Source organism: Cyprinus carpio, chromosome A2 (assembly GCF_018340385.1).
Source record: "Cyprinus carpio isolate SPL01 chromosome A2, ASM1834038v1, whole genome shotgun sequence".
Taxonomy (NCBI): Eukaryota; Metazoa; Chordata; class Actinopteri; order Cypriniformes; family Cyprinidae; genus Cyprinus; species Cyprinus carpio.
Genome location: NC_056573.1, coordinates 523,091 through 542,300, shown reverse-complemented (window position 1 = coordinate 542,300; position 19,210 = coordinate 523,091). Strand labels below are relative to the sequence as shown.

Here is a 19,210-nt window from a genome sequence, read left to right as displayed (position 1 = left end):
TGTGATTAGTAGTAAATCTCCAGCACATGCCTTCAGATGGAGCGGCATTTAATACACAGAGCCGTAGTTCACTGACAAGCTACGCAATATCACGTTCATAATCACAGGCGATTAATTGCTGATTTAATCGAACAACGGCTCTGTGTATAGTATAGCTAACGTTCACACACGAAGCATTGGTATCAATCTCTCTTTCAGAATCAATCTTTGCAACAACTGAACCAAGACCCTCAAAATATGTGTGTGATCTTACCGGCTAACGTCAAAACGAAGCATTGGTATCAATCTCTCTTTCAGATTATCTTTGCACAACTGAAACACTTATAGGATCCGGTGTTTTCCGTGATTTTCCGTTTTATGGGACATTTCCTTTGAAAATGAAAATTTTGGCAAGGAACCAAAACTCCATCGATGACAGAATGGAGAAACCAAGTCGGGGGGGCCAGTTCTCTCTTGGGAGCAAACCAGCTCATTACTTTGGGAGAAACCAGGCTCTGTCCCAGTGGCTGTCTGAGAGAAGGTCTTTACGGGGTATCTGGGGCTCATCTAGTTGTCCTGGTCTCTGCTGACTTTCAGGTCTGTAGAGGTCCTCTCTAGGTGCTGATCCACCATCTGGGTTGGATACGTACTGGATCCGGGTGACTGCAGTGACCATCTGATCTGGATACAGACTGGATCTGGTGGCTACGGTGATCTCGGAATAAGAGGGAAACAGACTAATAGTAGCATAGATGCCATTCTTCTAACGATTAGCAAGCGCATCGGGTGTTATGGGAAGTGTTCCCGGTTCCGGTTGACCTAATTAATGCAGCCTAAAAATCCTTTAATGGATTTGAAAATAAGAAATGTGTTAGTGTGTTATGTGTAAGTAGGGATATGCTGGTATCAAATTTTCCTGTTGCGATTAATTGCTAATTCTTTTATCACGGTATGCGGAATTATCACGGTATTGAAATTTAGTTTAACAGAAGTGGTCATAATACAGTATAACAGCTTAAATAACTTTTTTCTTATAACAAAAATAACTGAACATTTAAATGCAATAATGTAATACAGAAAAATATATATAAAGTTAAAAGTTTTACACAGATTAAAGTGCGAAAGAACTATAAAGACCAATAGGTATCACTTTACAATAAGAGCTCATTAGTTAACCTTAGTAAATGCATTAACATTCACAGTGAGCAATAGCTACATTTGCTACAGAAGTTATTAATCTTTGTTAAAAAATACAAGTCTTAGTTCATGTTAGCTCTAGCTAAACTTTCAGTTTTAACAACGTGTTATTAAATATTGAAATACCTAAGATGAATGAATGTCCAGAAGAATTTTTCATTGGCAGTTTGTTAACTAATGAATTAACTAATGTTAACTAATAAAGCCCTAATGTAAAGTGTAAACGAACAATAAAGAAAAAAGAATCAAAACACTTTTAAACAATATCTAGGGCATGTTGTAGTCCAGATTAAAATGAAAAAAAAAAAAGTTTGAAAATAAATAGCCCATTAAGTCTAAATATTTAAGTATTTGGCGCTGTGATGAACACCATAGCAAATCCACAAATGTGAATGGCTATTTAAAATTATTTAAATATGTTTTAGAAAGTAGAGCAGCTGCTTTATTTATGGGGTTTCCAGGGTAAGGGCTGCATTTTCTGCAGTTTAGCGCCATCTGCTTTCAGAGAGTGAATGTGCTTTCATTCAGAGAGTCTCTCACGTGTTCCCCCATGTGCTTCTCATGCGTGCTTGTTTATATCAGAGCAGCACACGTCTTTCAAGCAGCATACAGCAGTGTTGTGCAATTTGACCAGCTGATGAGAATAATATTCTTAAAATGCATGCCAAATTCGGAATAATTTGTAATATATAATTATTCACAGTATTTAGAAGTGCCCACAATAACAATATCGTGTACATTCATTACCGTGATATATCGCATTACCGAATACCGGCACATGTCTATATGTAAGCCAGGTTAAAGAGATGGGTCTTTAATCTAGATTTAAACTGTCAGAGTGTGTCTGCCTCCCGAACAATGTTAGGTAGGTTATTCCAGAGTTTGGGCGCTAAATAGGAAAAGGATCTGCAGCCCGCAGTTAATTTTGATATTCTAGGTATTATCAAATTGCCAGAGTTTTGAGAACGCAGCAGACGTTGAGGACTATAATGTAACAAGATCTCGTTCAAATACTGAGGTGCTAAACCATACAGGGCTTTATAAGTAATAAGCAAGATTTTAAAATCTATACAATGTTTGATAATCCAAGTTTGTAGGTAGGCCTACAGACATCCATTGTGGGGCGTTCTTGGCTGTGTTTTTTTTTTATTTTTTTTTTTTATATATTGTTCATAGCTATATCGGGATTATATTGTATCGACTGAAATTAATAAATATGTTATGATATAAATTTTGGCCGTATTGTCCAGCCCAGTTTTGATGCAGGTAATGATTTAAACAGTGGTTAAATTAATGATTAATTTATCATTCATAATGCTAGTAAAATGCCATAGAATTTGGGCAATCTGGAAGACTCTGAAATAGATTTAACTCAATCAGGACATTAAAAATATACACAAAACTTATTCAGAAAAATAACGCTGACTACATACAGTACAGACTTAAAGATATGAAGCTTTATTTCCAAAATGATGCATGGTAAGCTTTGAATTTCAATACAACATAGAGCAGAGATGCCCAAACTTTTAAACTTATGGTACAATGAAAACATAGAAACACTCCCATTTATAGTACAATAGAGTTCAATGCCTAATACACCAGTCTGATGAACCTGAACAAGTGTAAAATGAGAAGCAAATTAACTGAATCTCACCTATAATATCATGACTCTGAAGGTAATTAACTGACTTTGAAATTTGGAAAACATTTGAAAAATAAGGACCGGCTTCAAGTCTCTCATTAGAGGTTACTGATTTTGCAAGCATATGGCTGTGTTACTTTTATATTGAATAGGAGTCTTCTCACAGTGGTAGATACTGCCAAACAGAGACAATATCACTTGTGCTAGTTTGCACAGGAATTTCATCAGAAAATTTGTCTGGCAGTGATTTTGAGTGGATCAATATGACATATTAACCCTATGTGAATATTATTATTATTATTAATTATTATTATTATTATTATTATTATGCTATATACTGTATATAGGGGTGGGCGATATGGAAAAAAATATATCAGGTTTTTTTTTTTTTTTTAGAAATATTACGATTTTATCACAGGTCTTTGTCATGTTGGTTTTACTACTTTGCATGTTGTCTGAGCATTACAGCCAAAGTAATTTCCCTATTATAAAGACAAAGCCTTTCAAGGTAAAAAAAAAAAGGAAAAAGAAAAAAAGAATGGCAGATATTTAGGCGAAGTGGGCGAAGATAAAAATCTTTGTCATTATTTTATCTTTGTTATTAAAATATAAGAACAAAGATACACATTACAACCACACAACATACAAATAAAACAAACAGTGTTTTATTTTCAGGTACAAAAGCTGTATTTGGCAGGGACATTCAAAAAATGGAATGAGCAAAAATAAAAATAAAACACTATATAGACAGATTCCTAAAGCAACTGTATTAAAGTTCTTCAGTCAAGAATAGTGAGTGATTTTTTTCTTTGTGTTTTGTTGTTTTATTAACTCTAAAGGAATAGTCCCCCCTCCCCCCCAAAAAAATAGTAAAGGAATAGCCCCCCCCCTGTCATCTATCAATTGTGTCATAGTGTTTTATTTTTATACCACAATTTACTCAAACATTGTTTTAAACCTGAATGAGTTTCTTTCTTCTGCTGAACATAAATGCTATTTTGAGGAACTTGGAAAACCAAACAGTTGCTTGTCCACAGTGACTTCCATAGTATTTTTTTCCTGCTATCAATTTCAATGTGGACCAGCAACTGTTTGGCTACCAGCATTCTTCAAAATATCTTTTTTTTTTTTTTCAGCACAAGAAATAAATGAATACAGGTTTGGGACAACATGTGAGTGAGTAAATAATGACAGAAATTAAATTTTATGGTGAATTATCCCTTTAATGACAGTCAGCTGCATGTTTAATAATGTCCCTTTAAGACCTGCACGCATCTAATATACAGGCACATATCCGATTTTCTCTTAACTGTTTAATTTCATTTTAGACATAACCAACTGAGTTTATCTGTAAACCTTGTGTGTTTGACAGTAGTAAGCACAAAAGATAACTTAGTTCAGTAATAAGGTGCTGTTTGACAGGCTTTTTAGTGCGCACACTTCAGGTGAAAATACTCAGAAAAGGCGCACGTCAGACCAGCGCACAAATTAAACATTTAACCGGCAAGACTTTAAAACACATGCACACAATGAACTTTTGTGATTGCGATTAAGTACAGTATCCTGTGAGAGTAACTCCACCACTGAGTTAAGTCAATGCAGTTAAATTTTTACGCCAGTAGGTGGCGGCAAAAGAACTGTTTTTAAGAGTAGTCATCATTAAACCATTCTGTTCATTCAACTAATACACATTAAAAATAAGGTGTTGAAATTAATTTAACTTTGAGTGCCACTTTATAAGGCTCCATCGATGATCAAAGTGTCACCTGGGTAGCGCTGAAGCTGATTTCATTTCATAGAGATTGATGGCTTTGAATCAATGCATTGAACAGCGCTGATGGGAAAGCAATGGGAAATCCCCTTAAACGCTGAATGGATACTATGACAAAGATATGATTTCATCTAAACTGTTTCATGAATATATGACTTGATCTGAAAGATGGACACAGGTAATCGCACACGCTCAGGTCACCGTCTCAGTCTGCTGACTGAGCTGACTGAGCTCCGCCTCAGACACAGATAGAGAGCAGACCAGATGTCAGAGGCAGCGGGATAGCTAAAATATTTTAGAATTTTTTTTTACTTAAACAAACATTCATGTAAACACAATGGTTATCACGGTCATGTCTAAATTTTGTACGATAAGTCAATATAGTAATTATCGCGATGGGCCTAGCATCAACTGCATTTCCCCCTATTCTCGTATATGAAATGGCGGGCCAAATTAAAGGTCACCAGGGGCCAATGTTTGCCCCTGGGCACTTGTTTGGGCATCTCTGACATAGAACAATATAGTAACTGACTTGTATTATAATATTCATTGTATATTTGAATCAATTTCTGATACTAATACCATTTCTGATATCAATATATTCTTTATCCTGCTCAAAAAGACCATAAACATTGCATATAACATTTGAATTAAAAAATACAGTAATTTAAATTCACATATCTTAAAATTTAATCCTGTGTGACTGATACACTTAAGTTTTTCCTTAGTGGTGGAAAGAGTACTAAGAAATTGTACTTAAATGCACAATAGGTAAGAAGTTTTTTTTATTTTTATTTTTTTATTAAAACATCCAAAAACCACTAGAACAGTGTTATATATTTTGCTGACTTGTGTACTTACACTATTCCAAATGTTTCTAAGAATGTTTAAATCCAGAAAAATAAGCAATTTTAACTAGTGACACGGACCGTGTCCATAGTGTCATTGTGTCGCCTGCCAATGACGTCATAACCCCTCAATTTCCGGTTTTGTTTTGTAAAAACCTTTGGAAACACCAAAGACCCTTTAATATGTTGTGCATTTTAATAGATCGGTGACGACCGCACAGAGTGGCATTATAACAGAACTTTCAAATGTATCTGGGGTCTCACTTATAAAACTCTCTTTAGATTTCATCCTAAAAGTGTACGTATGTACAAAAGCTAGATTTTGTACGCCAGAACCTGCGCAAAAATCCTTTTATAATTCCCAGTCAGGGGATGATTGTGCGTTCGTGCATCTCAACCCCGACTCCTCCCCGAAATCACCATATATGGAGCTTTCAACGCCTAGTTTTACTATGCATAACTTCATCTGCATATCATTTCCATGCATATTCCCATCCACGTGACACCATATTTAACACCGTCAAAGGTACAAGACATTAAGGAAATATGAGATACGGACTATAAATGCCATTTGTGCCATACACAATTTGTATTGCTAAAAATCATCCAGTATCCTTATGTTTTAGCATAAATATATAAAATTGTTTATATATATATATATATATATATATTGTATTTTTTTTTTTTATTTTATATATATATGTTTAAAATAGTTCTCAGATAAATATTTTAGAATAGAGTTGGTCTCATTCTTTACCATCTTTTAGCTATTTTTAGCCTATATTTATTGCAGTGTAAATAGAAGTGTCTGACTTGGCGCGTCACTGACAAAGTAGCCAATTTTAAAAAGAAAACATGCAAATTACCATTACCATTATCCTTCAAATACAGTGATATTTTTCATAATGTTGTGGAAATGCCTTCACACAGCTTCAACACCTCTGTGCAGCTATGGTTGTACAGTAAGCTATTATCACTGGACCAATTCAAACTGGACAATGGACCGTTCAACCACTGAATCCAGCAGTGTCTGCCATAATATCGAAGTGCGCATCATTGTTCTCACTAAAATATTTTTGCATAGCATGAGATCTAGTTTAGTTAAAAGATGAATTATTGTGCACCTATAGCACCTATAGTGATCAAGTGCATTCCACTAAATATGTCTAAATTTATATAATTTTTGTTTAACGTCTGCATAATGACTTTATGTATTTTCAGTGTTTGTCTCCACTAATGACAGTGGAATATTTAATGTAAATGTGTATATATCGAAATAAAAACAGATTTTAAAATTGTTGATTACTTTTCTAATGCCAGGAAAAAGAAACGAATGGTCTAGAATGTCCGTAAAGTGCGTACATAAGGTGTAGTTTATATAAATCCCAGTATGTGCATGTAAAATTGTATACGCATGTTTCTATGCCCATTATGTGCTTACGCAACGTTTATAAATGAGACCCCTGGTATGATAAAACAGCACTGCTTTTTTTCCCTACATACGTACGACCGGAAGGAGCGGAAGTGGTTGACTGTGGCATAATAAAAGCTCCGCTGCTTTAGAGCCATGTGTCACGCTCATTCAGCGGCCTCGTTTCACTTCAACGGCTTTCAGCCTCACCCTGCTTGATTCTGCTATGTTAATAAATCATTAGCTCATCCATGAACATGATTTCTGCCCGAGTCCTGTCGGATTGCATCGGCTGTGGGGATGAAGACAACAACTGCCAGCGACGAAAAATTACATATTGTGCCTTTAAGTAAAATATTGCTACTTAAGGAATAATTTACTTGACTACAAGTAAAAGTACATTCGCTTATGATGGTGATTCAAAACGACAATGCAGGTGATTGACAGTCAAAGCATAGCACCATTTGAACGGCCCGCCCCCGCAGCTGAACTGGAAGTTTTGATTGAGTCAGACCTGTCTGTTATTGGCTGAAGCACAGGGCTCCACCCCAGGAGTTTGAAAAGTGCTCGTCAAACGCTGACTTGCTGTTCTCCATCGGTACTGCCTTTGTCACTTTTTTATTTTTTTTTGTACTTTGTACTTTTGGTGAAAAATAAATGTAGTGAAGTTGAATACTTTAGTTTTATTCTACTCAAGTAAAAGTAAAAGTACCACAATTTAATTATACTCAAGAAAGTAGAAAAATGTCAAAATGTACTCAAGTACTTTGACGAAAGTATTTGTAATTAGTTACTTTCCACCTTTCTAAGATATCAGCATCTGCCAAAAAAAAGGTTGACCACTAATTACATCATTTGTTCAACTGACATATCATGTAAATAATTTGCGTACTCTGTGTAATTGATTGACAGCCCTAATTTCAACACATCAAGAGAAACTTTTACCCTGTGTTCCCTCACAGCTGCTTGTTCATCACTTTTTTGGAAGTGCAGACTGACTAATCGAGTCTGAGTGAACTGACTGAGTTTGTTACACAGTTTTACATTACAGCATTACATATAGCATTACACTCAAAGCGCAAACATATGTCTGCAGTTTGCACACTTAGCAGCCTGTTATAGTTGCACACATATGCATTGTGTAAGAAAGTCTCAAGAACAAAACAGCAAAATCTTAAAAGTTACACAGTCACACTGATGCGTGCAAGCACACAGTGTCATTCAAAAGGGCGAGTTGACACTCAGTCTCTCTGATCACAAGATATGCTCTCCCCCTTCTACCCCCCACCCTTCCGGGTTTTGCTTTAATGTTGTTAGTGTCAGAGAAAGATTACCAGTGTGAAGGAGTGCAGGGGGAGGGAGAGATTCAAAATTGAAAGCAGCTGATGTCCAATATGCTCCAACAGAAAAACGAACAAGCACAAAAGCAGACCATGGAAAACAGTAGCACACTTTTATTTGTCCCAGAGCTTCCAAGCACCGATGTCAGTGCTCTTCAATCCATTTGCTGCACAACTCATCTGTTCAGTACAGAACCTTAAAGGGACCGTCAATTTTCATTGTTTGAAACGTGATAAGGACTTTGGGACTTGAGGATTTAATTTTTAATGGCGACGTGAAGACATTGTTTTTAATTGAGTCCGAAATGGAATTAGAGATGCAGCAGTTTCTGTGAAAAGATATGGTCTGTGTTATCTGGTTAGTTTTGGAGGTTTGGAGATGCTCCTTTTGGGAATAATTAAAGGGGTCATATGATGTGATTTAAAATTTTCCTTTCTCTTTGGAGTGTTACAACCTCTTGGTGAATAAAGAAGATCTGTGAAATAGCAAAGACTAAAGTCTCAAATCCAAAGAGATATTCTTTATAAAAGTTGAGACTCGTCCACGCACCCCTGAAACGGCTCGTTCTAACACGCCCCCACATCTACGTCAGTATGTGGGACGATTTGCAAAACGCTGTGCAGATGTTCATGAAAAAGAAAGAAGATGTACCTTTTATACTTGTTGTGTAGTATTGTTGTGGCCGCCACCGCCATGTCATATAGATGCTGTGTGTTTCTCTGTGAAAGCGAAACTACTTTGTTTGGCCTTCCAAAAGAGGACGATATCCGCTTCGTCATGCCTGGGGCTGATCCGTGCTGGTTGCTGAGGAAATATATCAACTTTGCACTGTGGATCGCCGAATCGGCTTTCACCGTGGACAAACGGCGTCCAGCCCGGGGTCGTCACATGTGGTTGCTGCAAGATCATGGTACGCTCCTTCGTAGAATCCACCTGCCGCACCGTTCTCAAGCCACCCGCCGGCGGCCACGGCTCACTCGACCGCAGCTCACTCTAGGCCCCGGCCTCTGCTCACTCAAGGTCGCAGTGTGTGACGTTGTTCCGCTGAAAAAGCGAAACTACTTTGTTTTTGCCTTCCAAAAGAAAACACGACTAGAAATCATGTTTATATCACGTTTATAATGAGTTTTATGTTTTTGTCTCGTCGCTTCGGCCGGACAAGGCTTCACAATATGTTAAGAGGCGTAACATGTCTGTCTCACACTTAAGGCATTCGGCCAATCACAATGCGCTGGATAGCTGGCCAATCACAGCACACCTTCGCTTTTCAGAGAGATGAGCCTTGTGAAAATTGACGTGTTTCAGAAGGCTGGGCATAGAGGAGAAACAATAATATACAGTATGTGGAAAATAATGTGTTTTTTTAACCTTAAACCGCATAAACACATTTCATTACACCACATAATGTTCTTTTTAACAGCATCATATGACCCCTGTAAATAGATTTAGAGAGCAGCTTAGCACATGTGGCCTGGGCCAGGGCCAATGCTATTTGTGTTTTATGAATTTCAGGTGTGCATGTTCATTTTTGGGTGTGTGTGTGTGCTCACCAGTTAAACAGTGAAAGTCAACTGTATAGTTTTTTGTTGTTGTTTTCTTGTTACCACACACTCTAAACATTTATCATGCTATCAAACGTGATTCAGTTCAGTCACACTTTAGGACTTGGTCACTTGTTGATGTCTAGTTGCACACTACTTTTTGTTTTTGCCTGTTTGTTAGTTTATTTTGCTGAGAATAGCATGAAACATGCTTGCTTCTGGGGTTTTGGGAGAGTCATTGCCTATGGGGTGTACCTCTGTGGAGTTCATTGGTGTGTTTCTGTCTGTGCAGAAGTTGGGCAGCAGTATGCAGTGTGAAGAGGGCACTGAGTGGCTGCTGGAGCTGCTGATGGAAGTGCAACTGCAGCAGTACTTCCTGCGCATCCGTGATGAGCTCAACGTTACACGTCTCTCACACTTTGACTATGTGAAGAATGAGGACCTCGAGAAGATCGGTATGGGCCGGCCCGGTGAGTCCAACCAAGGTGTTTTGCTTGTAGGTTCATTACAAATAATGCTTTCAGCATCGATACTTATGCAGAGATACAAAACAAATGTTCTTGATTTAAATTGTGGTGATTTATTTAGTGATTTCCAAAGCAATGATTAAGAACAAAAAAAAAATTTAATAAAATAAAAATGTTACAAAATAAAACATACTTTGTATTAACTCTAAGCATTAAGTCAGTGTAAATGCAAAGTATTATCTCCCACAGCAACACTGAAGAAGACAAAGAAAAGAAATCAGTGATGTCAGAATATGTTTAGTAGCTTTAATAAAGCAGTGACTTGCTGTCACCTACTGCTGGTTTTAGTTTCATATTTAGAGTATCATTTAATTTAAAAGAAATACAAATACAATTGTGATATTTAAAATTTTCCAATTAATTTGCCAATTTAAAACGTGCAGTATTGCATATAAAATATACATTAGTTACATTTTTATGGTTTGGGGTTGTAGTGATGAGTTTAGGGGTTGGTGGTGTAGGGAATGGGCTCCTTATTAATAATAAAAATAAAACAAAAACTACCCTGTGGGGGAGAAACAGGCTGGCAGCAAGGTTTTGAAAGTCTGGACAGGACAAGGCAGGGCAGGACACCATCTGGATATTTACGAGGACATTTGACGACGAACTGGCACAGGACTGCAAACACAAGGACATCAAATAGGGAGCAAAACAAGGAGGGTAATGAGGGAAGACAGGTGGGGCAAATAAACCAATAATCAGGTAACAAGGTAGGCTGGGTTAGACAATAGACATGAGAGCACATGGCACATGGAAACAAATGAGAAAAGCCATGTGCTCACACAAAACAAAAACACAAGCACATGGCCAGCAAAACAAATCACTAGCCATGTGCAAGACAAGACATGAACACGCAGCTAATGAAAACACTCATAAACCGTGTGTTCACACAAAACATGACAACATGAAAGCACGTGGCCCGTGAAAAAAACAAGCTGTGTGATACACAGCATAAGACAAAACGTAACATGAAAGCACGCGGCTGAACACGGACTGCATGCTACACAGAACACAACATACAGAAGAGCGCACTGCCCGAGCAAACTCAAGACCACACCCTCCAACAACGAGACAGAACATGGAGTGTGAGTGTCTTAACCCCGACATGAAACAAGACATGAGTGCCAGGATCCAAACACCACGCTCAGACATGAAACAAGGAAACCAGGCACGTAGACAAAAGAGCGCACAGCTGTGAGCACGCTCCCATGAAATCAAGACATGGCGGGAGTGTCAGGGCTCTGTCACAAAACCACAAATAAACTAGACCGAATTGAGAGAACCCTGACAACATTAGTATACATTAGTATACAAATTTCTCATGACTAGATGTATTTTTTCACAGAGCTTGTTCCAATGCATTCTTCAATTCTCAAACATAGAGAGTTATTGCCCACTCCAGTCAGTACTTTGTCGATGATTGTTTGTGGATGTTGGGCAATGTCAGTAAGAGCTTTTGCAGCTCTCAATTCCAAATCAGATGCTGTTTTACAAAAGTGACAGGTCATTTTTCTTCAAAAGGCAGATTTGTGAAGCTTCATCAATGAATGACACAGCATTTCTATCTACCAATGTCACCATCTTAATCCAAAGGTCAATTGGTTCAACCAATATAATATAATTCTTATTTATAATCAGTCTTTTTCTGTGCTGACCAAGAAATGGAGAAAGGTGACAAAGATGCATCTGAAAAAGTAAAATTTTCAGCAAATTTTACAATCAGTAGCAATCAGTATAGACTGATGAAACTTCTATTTAAAGAGCAGGGATTATTTTTTTATATATATATACTTGTTAACCCAGCACAAGCTTTGAGTGTCTTCCAAATCTAATTAGTGTGTCATTCCACACTCAGTATTAAGCCTTTGTGTGTAAGCTTTTTTTTTTGTGTAGTAGTAGTAGTAAGCATTTTATTGCACAAGTAATATGAACGTGTTCATTTAAATTTTTATTCAGGTACATTAATTTGCACCAGATGCCTTGATTGACTTGTTTTTTAACCAGCAAAAATCATAAATAATAATCCTTTTTGTGTTTGCTTTTGACAGGGTTAAGACGGCTATGGGAGGCAGTGAAGAGGAGAAAAACCATGTGCAAGCGCAAGTCTTGGATGAGCAAGGTATGTCATCAGCCTTCCTGATGACATATTAATGAGATATTAATCAGGCTTCCAGTCCAGGGTCAGGTCCCACACACACATCTACACACATGCAGCTGGACAAGGGCTTCGTTTTATTCGTTGGTCATTCAGCTCATGTTCCCTCAAGCACTTTAGAGTCTCAAACTTAAAAAGATTCTTATTGAACCTGAAAGGAATAAATCAAGAACTAACATTTAAAGCACTTGACCTAGACGATTTTCACAGACTTTTGGACAACAGTCTAAATGATCGCTTTTTTCAAGCTGTGATTGTGATGCTTCTCAAAAGATAACTTGCTGTTCATCTTCAATTGCTGAGAAGTTCAGCAGTTGGGTTTTTCTTTAAAATTAGAGTAAGAAAAGATATTTTGTCATTGATAGTAAATTTCAATGTGTCCTGTTGCTTCACATCTCTGAAATTTACCAACTCATTTTCTCTCTTTTACACATAATGCTGAAATGTCTACTCTGAGTGCTGAAGCAGGAAGTGTCGACAGGCCTGCCGCTCTCTCTCTAAAGCATTAACCAGGTTAATGGTCCATCAAATGCCGCAGGAAGAGCCTCAAATTGGCCTCAGTCACAAGCAATAAATAAATAAGTCTCAGGTCCAGCAGGGATTGTAGGTGGGGAGTGAATATCTAGTGCTCTCTCCACCTTCAATACCACAACTGAGGTGAGACCCTTGAGCAAGGCACCGAACCCCCAACTGCTCCCTGGGCGCCGCAGCAATATGGCTGCCCACTGGGTGTGTAATCACGGTGTGTGTGTGGGGGTGTTTGTTCACTACTCACTGCTGTGTGTGTGCACTTGGATGGGTTAAATGCAGAGCACAAATTCCAAGTATGGGACACCATACTTGGCCACACGTCACGTTCTTTCCTTTCCTTACAGCAGTGGTTTCCAATCCTGGTCCTGGAGAACCCCCAACACTGCACGCTTTTGGTGTCTCTCTTATCTGACACAAACATCTGAGGTCTTGGAGTCTTCACTAATGAGCTGATGAGTTAAATCAGGTGTGTTTGAATAGGGAGACATCTAAAGTGTGCAGTGTTGGGGGTTCTCCAGGACCAGGATTGGGAACCACTGCCTTACAGCAATCTCAATGCAGCTTCATGTCCAAATAGTTGAATTTTACCCATTTTCAATGCTGTATACAGCTGATACTTATTGTATTTAAATGTACTTGTCTGAAGAATAAATAATGTTGAAACTAGAAATGTAGCTTGTTTCCCTCTATCAAAACAGCTGCATTGAACATACCTGTCTGAGTGCTAAAAATACTCTGAAATTGTCCATTTAATTCAGAATAACGAGCTCACAGTAGTCTGTCCTTATTCTATATTTGAGGATTTTGTTCATTTTACAGCTTCTGAAGCTAACAAGAGTTCAAATGTGCAGTATTGTAACTACATACTGTATAACTGCATTGAGAACCCTGTATCTCTGAAATTAAACTATATAGGGCATGAAATATGTAGATTCCTAAAGAAAACAATGTTGTATGCAATTGCTTTGAAAAAGGGAAACAAGCTTCATTTTTGTTGCAAAATTATTTGTTCTTCATACACTATTATTTAAATTCAATAAGTATCAGCTGTATGCAAAATGTCTCACATTTATTTTTTGTACAATTTAACCGTTTACCAAATTAGCTCATAGAGCCACATAAAATCCCAATATCAATAGAAATAAACCTTATAGGGCCTTAAAAATTTAAAAGGACATTAAGATATCCTTAATGCTTAACACAAGAATTGCTTTGTTCCATTGAAATCCTGAGATGTACTTGTTATCCTGCTAATATTGTTTTGTAACATTGTTTTGTAACCCCCCGTTTTTTAATTTAATTTTATTTATTTATTTTTTTTGTATATGGGCAGATCTCGGGCTCAGCTGTGAAAAGTTATAAATCAAAAATGTTTAATGAATCAAAAAAAAAAATTGCTTTGTTCCATTTTTTTATCTGTCAACATTGGCAAATACTGCAACAAAGATCACTAAATTCAATAAATTCAACAGACCCACTCTCTGTGAAAAAAAAAAATAACATGATGAGGCTGGCATCTTTCTAAAGTCATTTCTAATCAAGTCTCAGGTGAAAATAGTAATTTTCACCCCCCTCTACAAAACAGTTTGTTACTCAGTAAATATTTATCCATGGAATTTAATATTTTGGCTTTCTTATTCACTTATGTATGTCATTCATTAGAATTATTCAGTTTTATATATATATAAGTATATGTATATTTTTGTATAGGGATTTTTGGTTAGGTTGATATGGTTTGGTTGATGATAATAAACAAAAACATGTACTAAAACTAGTATAATGAGTCGTGGCAGCAATTTTTATCACAGTGTTTGTTTCTCTAATTTAACTTCTCCTTCTTAAGCCATTTCAGAGCAAATAGATAAATAATAAAATGCAAATTATACATTGTTAAAAGGCAAAAAAATAGCATCCATTTATAAATGTATTTATTCAGAAAAGGGCCTGCTTTTAGGTTTGTTTAGACTGTTGGTTTGGTGTAAAAGAAAAATAAGCTTGGAGGTATATCAGACTGTGTAAAAGGAGCAGCTTGTTTTGCCCAGAATATTTTTTATTATATACAATAAACTGACCTGAAGTTTGTCCTCTGCATGAGAGTTGTTTTCATAGGGCTGGATGTCTGGGTGGTGCTGACCAAAGGCCTCACTAGAGCCAGAGTCAGTTTTAACCTGAGTAAACAGCAACAGCAGTTAGTGTATTTGCAGTTATGACAGACACATTTATTAGTGTATTTATGTTGATGTGCCCTTGTAGGGTCAAAAATTATCAAAGACTTCTGTTTTCCTGTCTCAAACTATCTTGAGTAACAAAAGGGCCATTTGGCATTCCTGAAGGCACAGAATTGCTGATATCGATCAAGGCCGGGGGTCTGCTAATTGTCACACCTTTTGCACAGTGGGTGAAGCTGTAGTCTGCTGATTGGTCAGTTTGAATGTCTCACATTTGGGTTTCAGTCACATGGTCAAGGAAGGGATAAAAGAAGACTGTAAATGTTGCTCTGGCTTTTTTCTCTCTGCTGGCTTTTCTTTGCTGGAGCTCTCTTCTCAGGGCTCTGCCCTCTGCCCTCTCTCTCTCTTTTTTCTCCCTCTCTCCATCTTCCCCTCTCTCTTTCTTTCTCAGGTAATATTTTACATACATGTTAGGTACATTTAACTATATGTTTTACTACCCTTCATCTATTTTGTAACCAATTCAAGTGTAACCATAACAAAATATTGTTATTAAACCATTTCAATTATTAATTATGTGCTAACTAATCTTGATTCAGTATTAACTTTGAAGTGCTACCTATTGCAATACAATATAGTCACTTAATAGCAACGCTCTCCCACATATTTAGCTATTGTAACTGCGCCTTATTTCCGTCGTTGGTATAAGTGGCAGTGGGTGGTAACAGACTAGAAATGTACAGTTTTATACCATCGTGCTGATAACATTTCTTTAGTCCTTCGGCAATCCTACAGCCTGAACCACTGTAGGGAAACCACCCTTACACCCTGCTCTGTTTTTAATATTTAAAATACCACTGCAGTGTTTTGTGTCTGTGTTTGTCTCTTGAATGTGTGTTAAGTGTGTGTTTGTGCCTCACTATCTCATTTTCTAACAGTGTACAAAGAGCCAAGGCTAGAATTTGAGAGACCACAAAATGAATCTGTCTCTTCCAGCTCCATCTGATTTGCCATGTCATTAATCTCCTACTCTTACATATATTTACATTATAGACTGTATGTGCTCATTTACAGTGTGTGTTGAGAGGAAGTGTGTATGTGGGAGTGATATGCACACAGGATTGACGAATGATTGCTCTTGTCTAAACCATCAGCTTGTAGGGCAAATTCTTCTGTCTGTGGGATGAGAGCACATCTTGACCTTTGGTACCAGAAACGGCACACTTGTGTTAAATGAAACACACACACACACACACACACACACACACACACACACACACACACACACACACACACACAAAGATATCCTCTACTCCCATTCACTGTCAGGAAAAATGCACAAATGTTTCCTTTTTGGGTACAGCAGCTTGCCATTGGTGCAGCTTAAAGGGACAACTGTGTACCTTATTTAACCCTAAAAGGCACATGTTAGTAGTACTGTTATTTTAAGGTACTACTCTGAACCTTATAGGTGTAGATATAACATATAGAGTTGTCCCTTTGATGGTACTGACCCAGCATCAAGCTTTTGTACCCCTAAAGGTACAATGTTGAACACCTGAAAGTGTACATACTGTGTTTACTACGTTTACAAAGTTGGATATAAAGTATTTCATGCACACAGGATGTTCAATATGTGACCGTCCACTTAGCCTCCACTCAGCTATTTCATACATGTCAAATAATGAAACAAACAAACACACATACACAGACTTATTTTCTCCCTTGTGTGAAGACTTTAGTTGTAACATTGGCCTGGGTATACAGGAAGTGGCCTGAGAGGACGAGAGCTTTCTAAAATTACACCTGTTTGTTTCCGTTCCTGGCACCAAGAACAGACTGAGTAATCTGCCTCCTCACTCCACTGTTAGTGTGTGTGGGCATGCTTTAGATGACACTTACCCTTAGTAAGTGTTCTCCTGTTTCAAATGTTGCTCTCATGCAAATATGTGTGGATGCCTATATATTTATTTGTTTGTATGTGTTTTGTGACAAAGTTTTGGTGGCAATTACTACATGGACAGTAAAACCTGAATCCCCTATATTGTAGAGAGCAGCCAACAATTCCAATGTTTAAACAGCTTAATAAATATACAAATTATGCAGATGTAAAAATACAGAAAGGGTCAGGAAATGAAAACATCATTGGCTCAGTATAAAAAAGTCAATGGACAGTGATGAACCGTGAAGGAAAGATGCATTTGGATTTGTTATTCATTGAGGCATTTGTCAGTGTGTAATATATGTTTGCTATGTGTGTGATTATCAGACAGTAGTCTGGGGTTCAAGGCTCTGTCTAGATCCTCTATATTCACTCTGCTCCCAGTTCAGTTCTTCTATTTTCAGCCTGTCTGTCCAGACAGGCTCTTACTCTCAAGGCTACAGACATTGCGTTCTGACCTTCTCTATTTCTCTTTTTTCCTTTTTTGCAGTGTCATCTCTCCCTCTTATCTGATCTTTCTGTCTGTTTTTAATGGGTTAAAGTCAGGCTCACCTCTCACTCCTCCACCTTCCGTTCCTGTCCATCCTCCCTGTCCCTTGAGTTTGTAGCCCCTGGCTTCCCTCAACCCACACTTTGATTTTGATAGCTCAGCTCTCCTTGTCCAACCCACAGGCTCCTCATACAAAGTGCCTCAAGAGCCGATAAGCAGTTAGAAAGAGCAGTCCTTTGTGAAATCTCTCTTTCTCTCTCTCTCTCTTTTATCGTGATTTCTGCTGCTGTACTTCTTTTTGGTTTTGGAATGTTCCCTGTTAGCACATATCATTACAGCAATGGGATAGAGATTGGCCGGGGAGTTCTCAAGTTTCTGGTACACATTTGATGCAGTTCTGGCAGCACGCAATTAAAACATGGTTTGCACTCATAGGTTGCTAAGGGCTTTTATTTGTCACCTCTAGATGTTGACTTTGTTCTTGTTTATCCCTCAGGTGTTCAGTGGCAAGAGACCAGAAGGAGACTTCAATCCCCAGCCGGCCAGTACTTTCCGAAAACTTACTGCCACACCTCCTCCAGTGGATGGCCAGCAGCAGGCCCTCACCTGTCTCATAAGTGAGAAAGACCTGGCCCTCTTTGAGAAACTGGGCGATGGCTCCTTCGGTGTTGTCAAGCGTGGAGAGTGGTTTACACCAAATGGAAAAGTGGTGAGTAGAGCTCCACGATTAATTGTTAATAGATTACAATCTCGATTTAAACACTATTTAGATATTAGTTCTAGATTTCTTAGTTTTAGATTTGTATGATTCAGCAATGTCTACTCGCATTGGAAAGAAAAAAAACACACACACTCTGCACCAGTGCACACACACCATCATTCATTACTGTGGGCGGCGACAGAACGTGCTGCTCAGGCTACGCTGATGCTTGCACTGTGAAACATTCAAATCTCTATTCGTGCTGCCACTGAGCAGGAGAGAGCAGATGCTATGAACAATACATGTACAGTATTTTTGTACAGTATAACTTAATGTTTTTTTTAATAGACTGAAGCACTGAACATTTTGTCAGAACCTCTAGTAAATTCCATGATATTTTTAGCTGTCTAATGTTTTTTTCTTGAGAATTGTGGGAGAAAAAAAATCATGATTCTCAAATTATTCAGAGTCATTTAGAGTTCTAGTGGTGATTTGGGGGGAGAGGAGAAAGGATAAAAGTGTTTGGAAATACAGAGGGAGCTTTGTTAAAAACATCAGCTTTGCAGATGCAGAATTCAGCCACCATCTCAGTCATTCACTGTGATGACCTCAAGATGTGGATTCAGATTATACTATTTATATTTGAGTGATATGTTTATCTGTTTTGTTTTGTTTTGTTTTGTTTAATCTCCATCAATTATAAGTAACGAACCTGCACACTATCAATACAGTACTTGCTAATTCTTAAACTTTATTAAGTGCAATGTTTCGGTCTACTGACCTTTGTCAGGCAAATGTGATGAAGGTCAGTGGACCGAAACATTGCACTTAATAAAGATTTTCATTTTTGGGTGAACTATCCCTTTAAGAATTAGCAAGTATTGATAGTGTGTGGGTTCGTTACTTATTTTTGATTCTACTGTTTGTTTGATTTTGTTCCCATGTAACTATTGTCGTTTCAGGTGTG

The 19,210-nt window shown here is 37.6% G+C and overlaps 1 protein-coding gene across 1 annotated transcript in view; it reads left to right on the top strand.

The window, feature by feature from the left end:
* Positions 1–19,210, top strand: part of LOC109103277 (activated CDC42 kinase 1-like) — a 47,499-nt gene that overhangs the window by 9,145 nt on the left and 19,144 nt on the right. Inside the window, 3 exon segments of the mRNA XM_042768315.1 lie at positions 10,023–10,200; positions 12,306–12,376; positions 18,040–18,252. Of these exon segments, the coding sequence (XP_042624249.1) occupies positions 10,023–10,200; positions 12,306–12,376; positions 18,040–18,252 (462 nt within the window).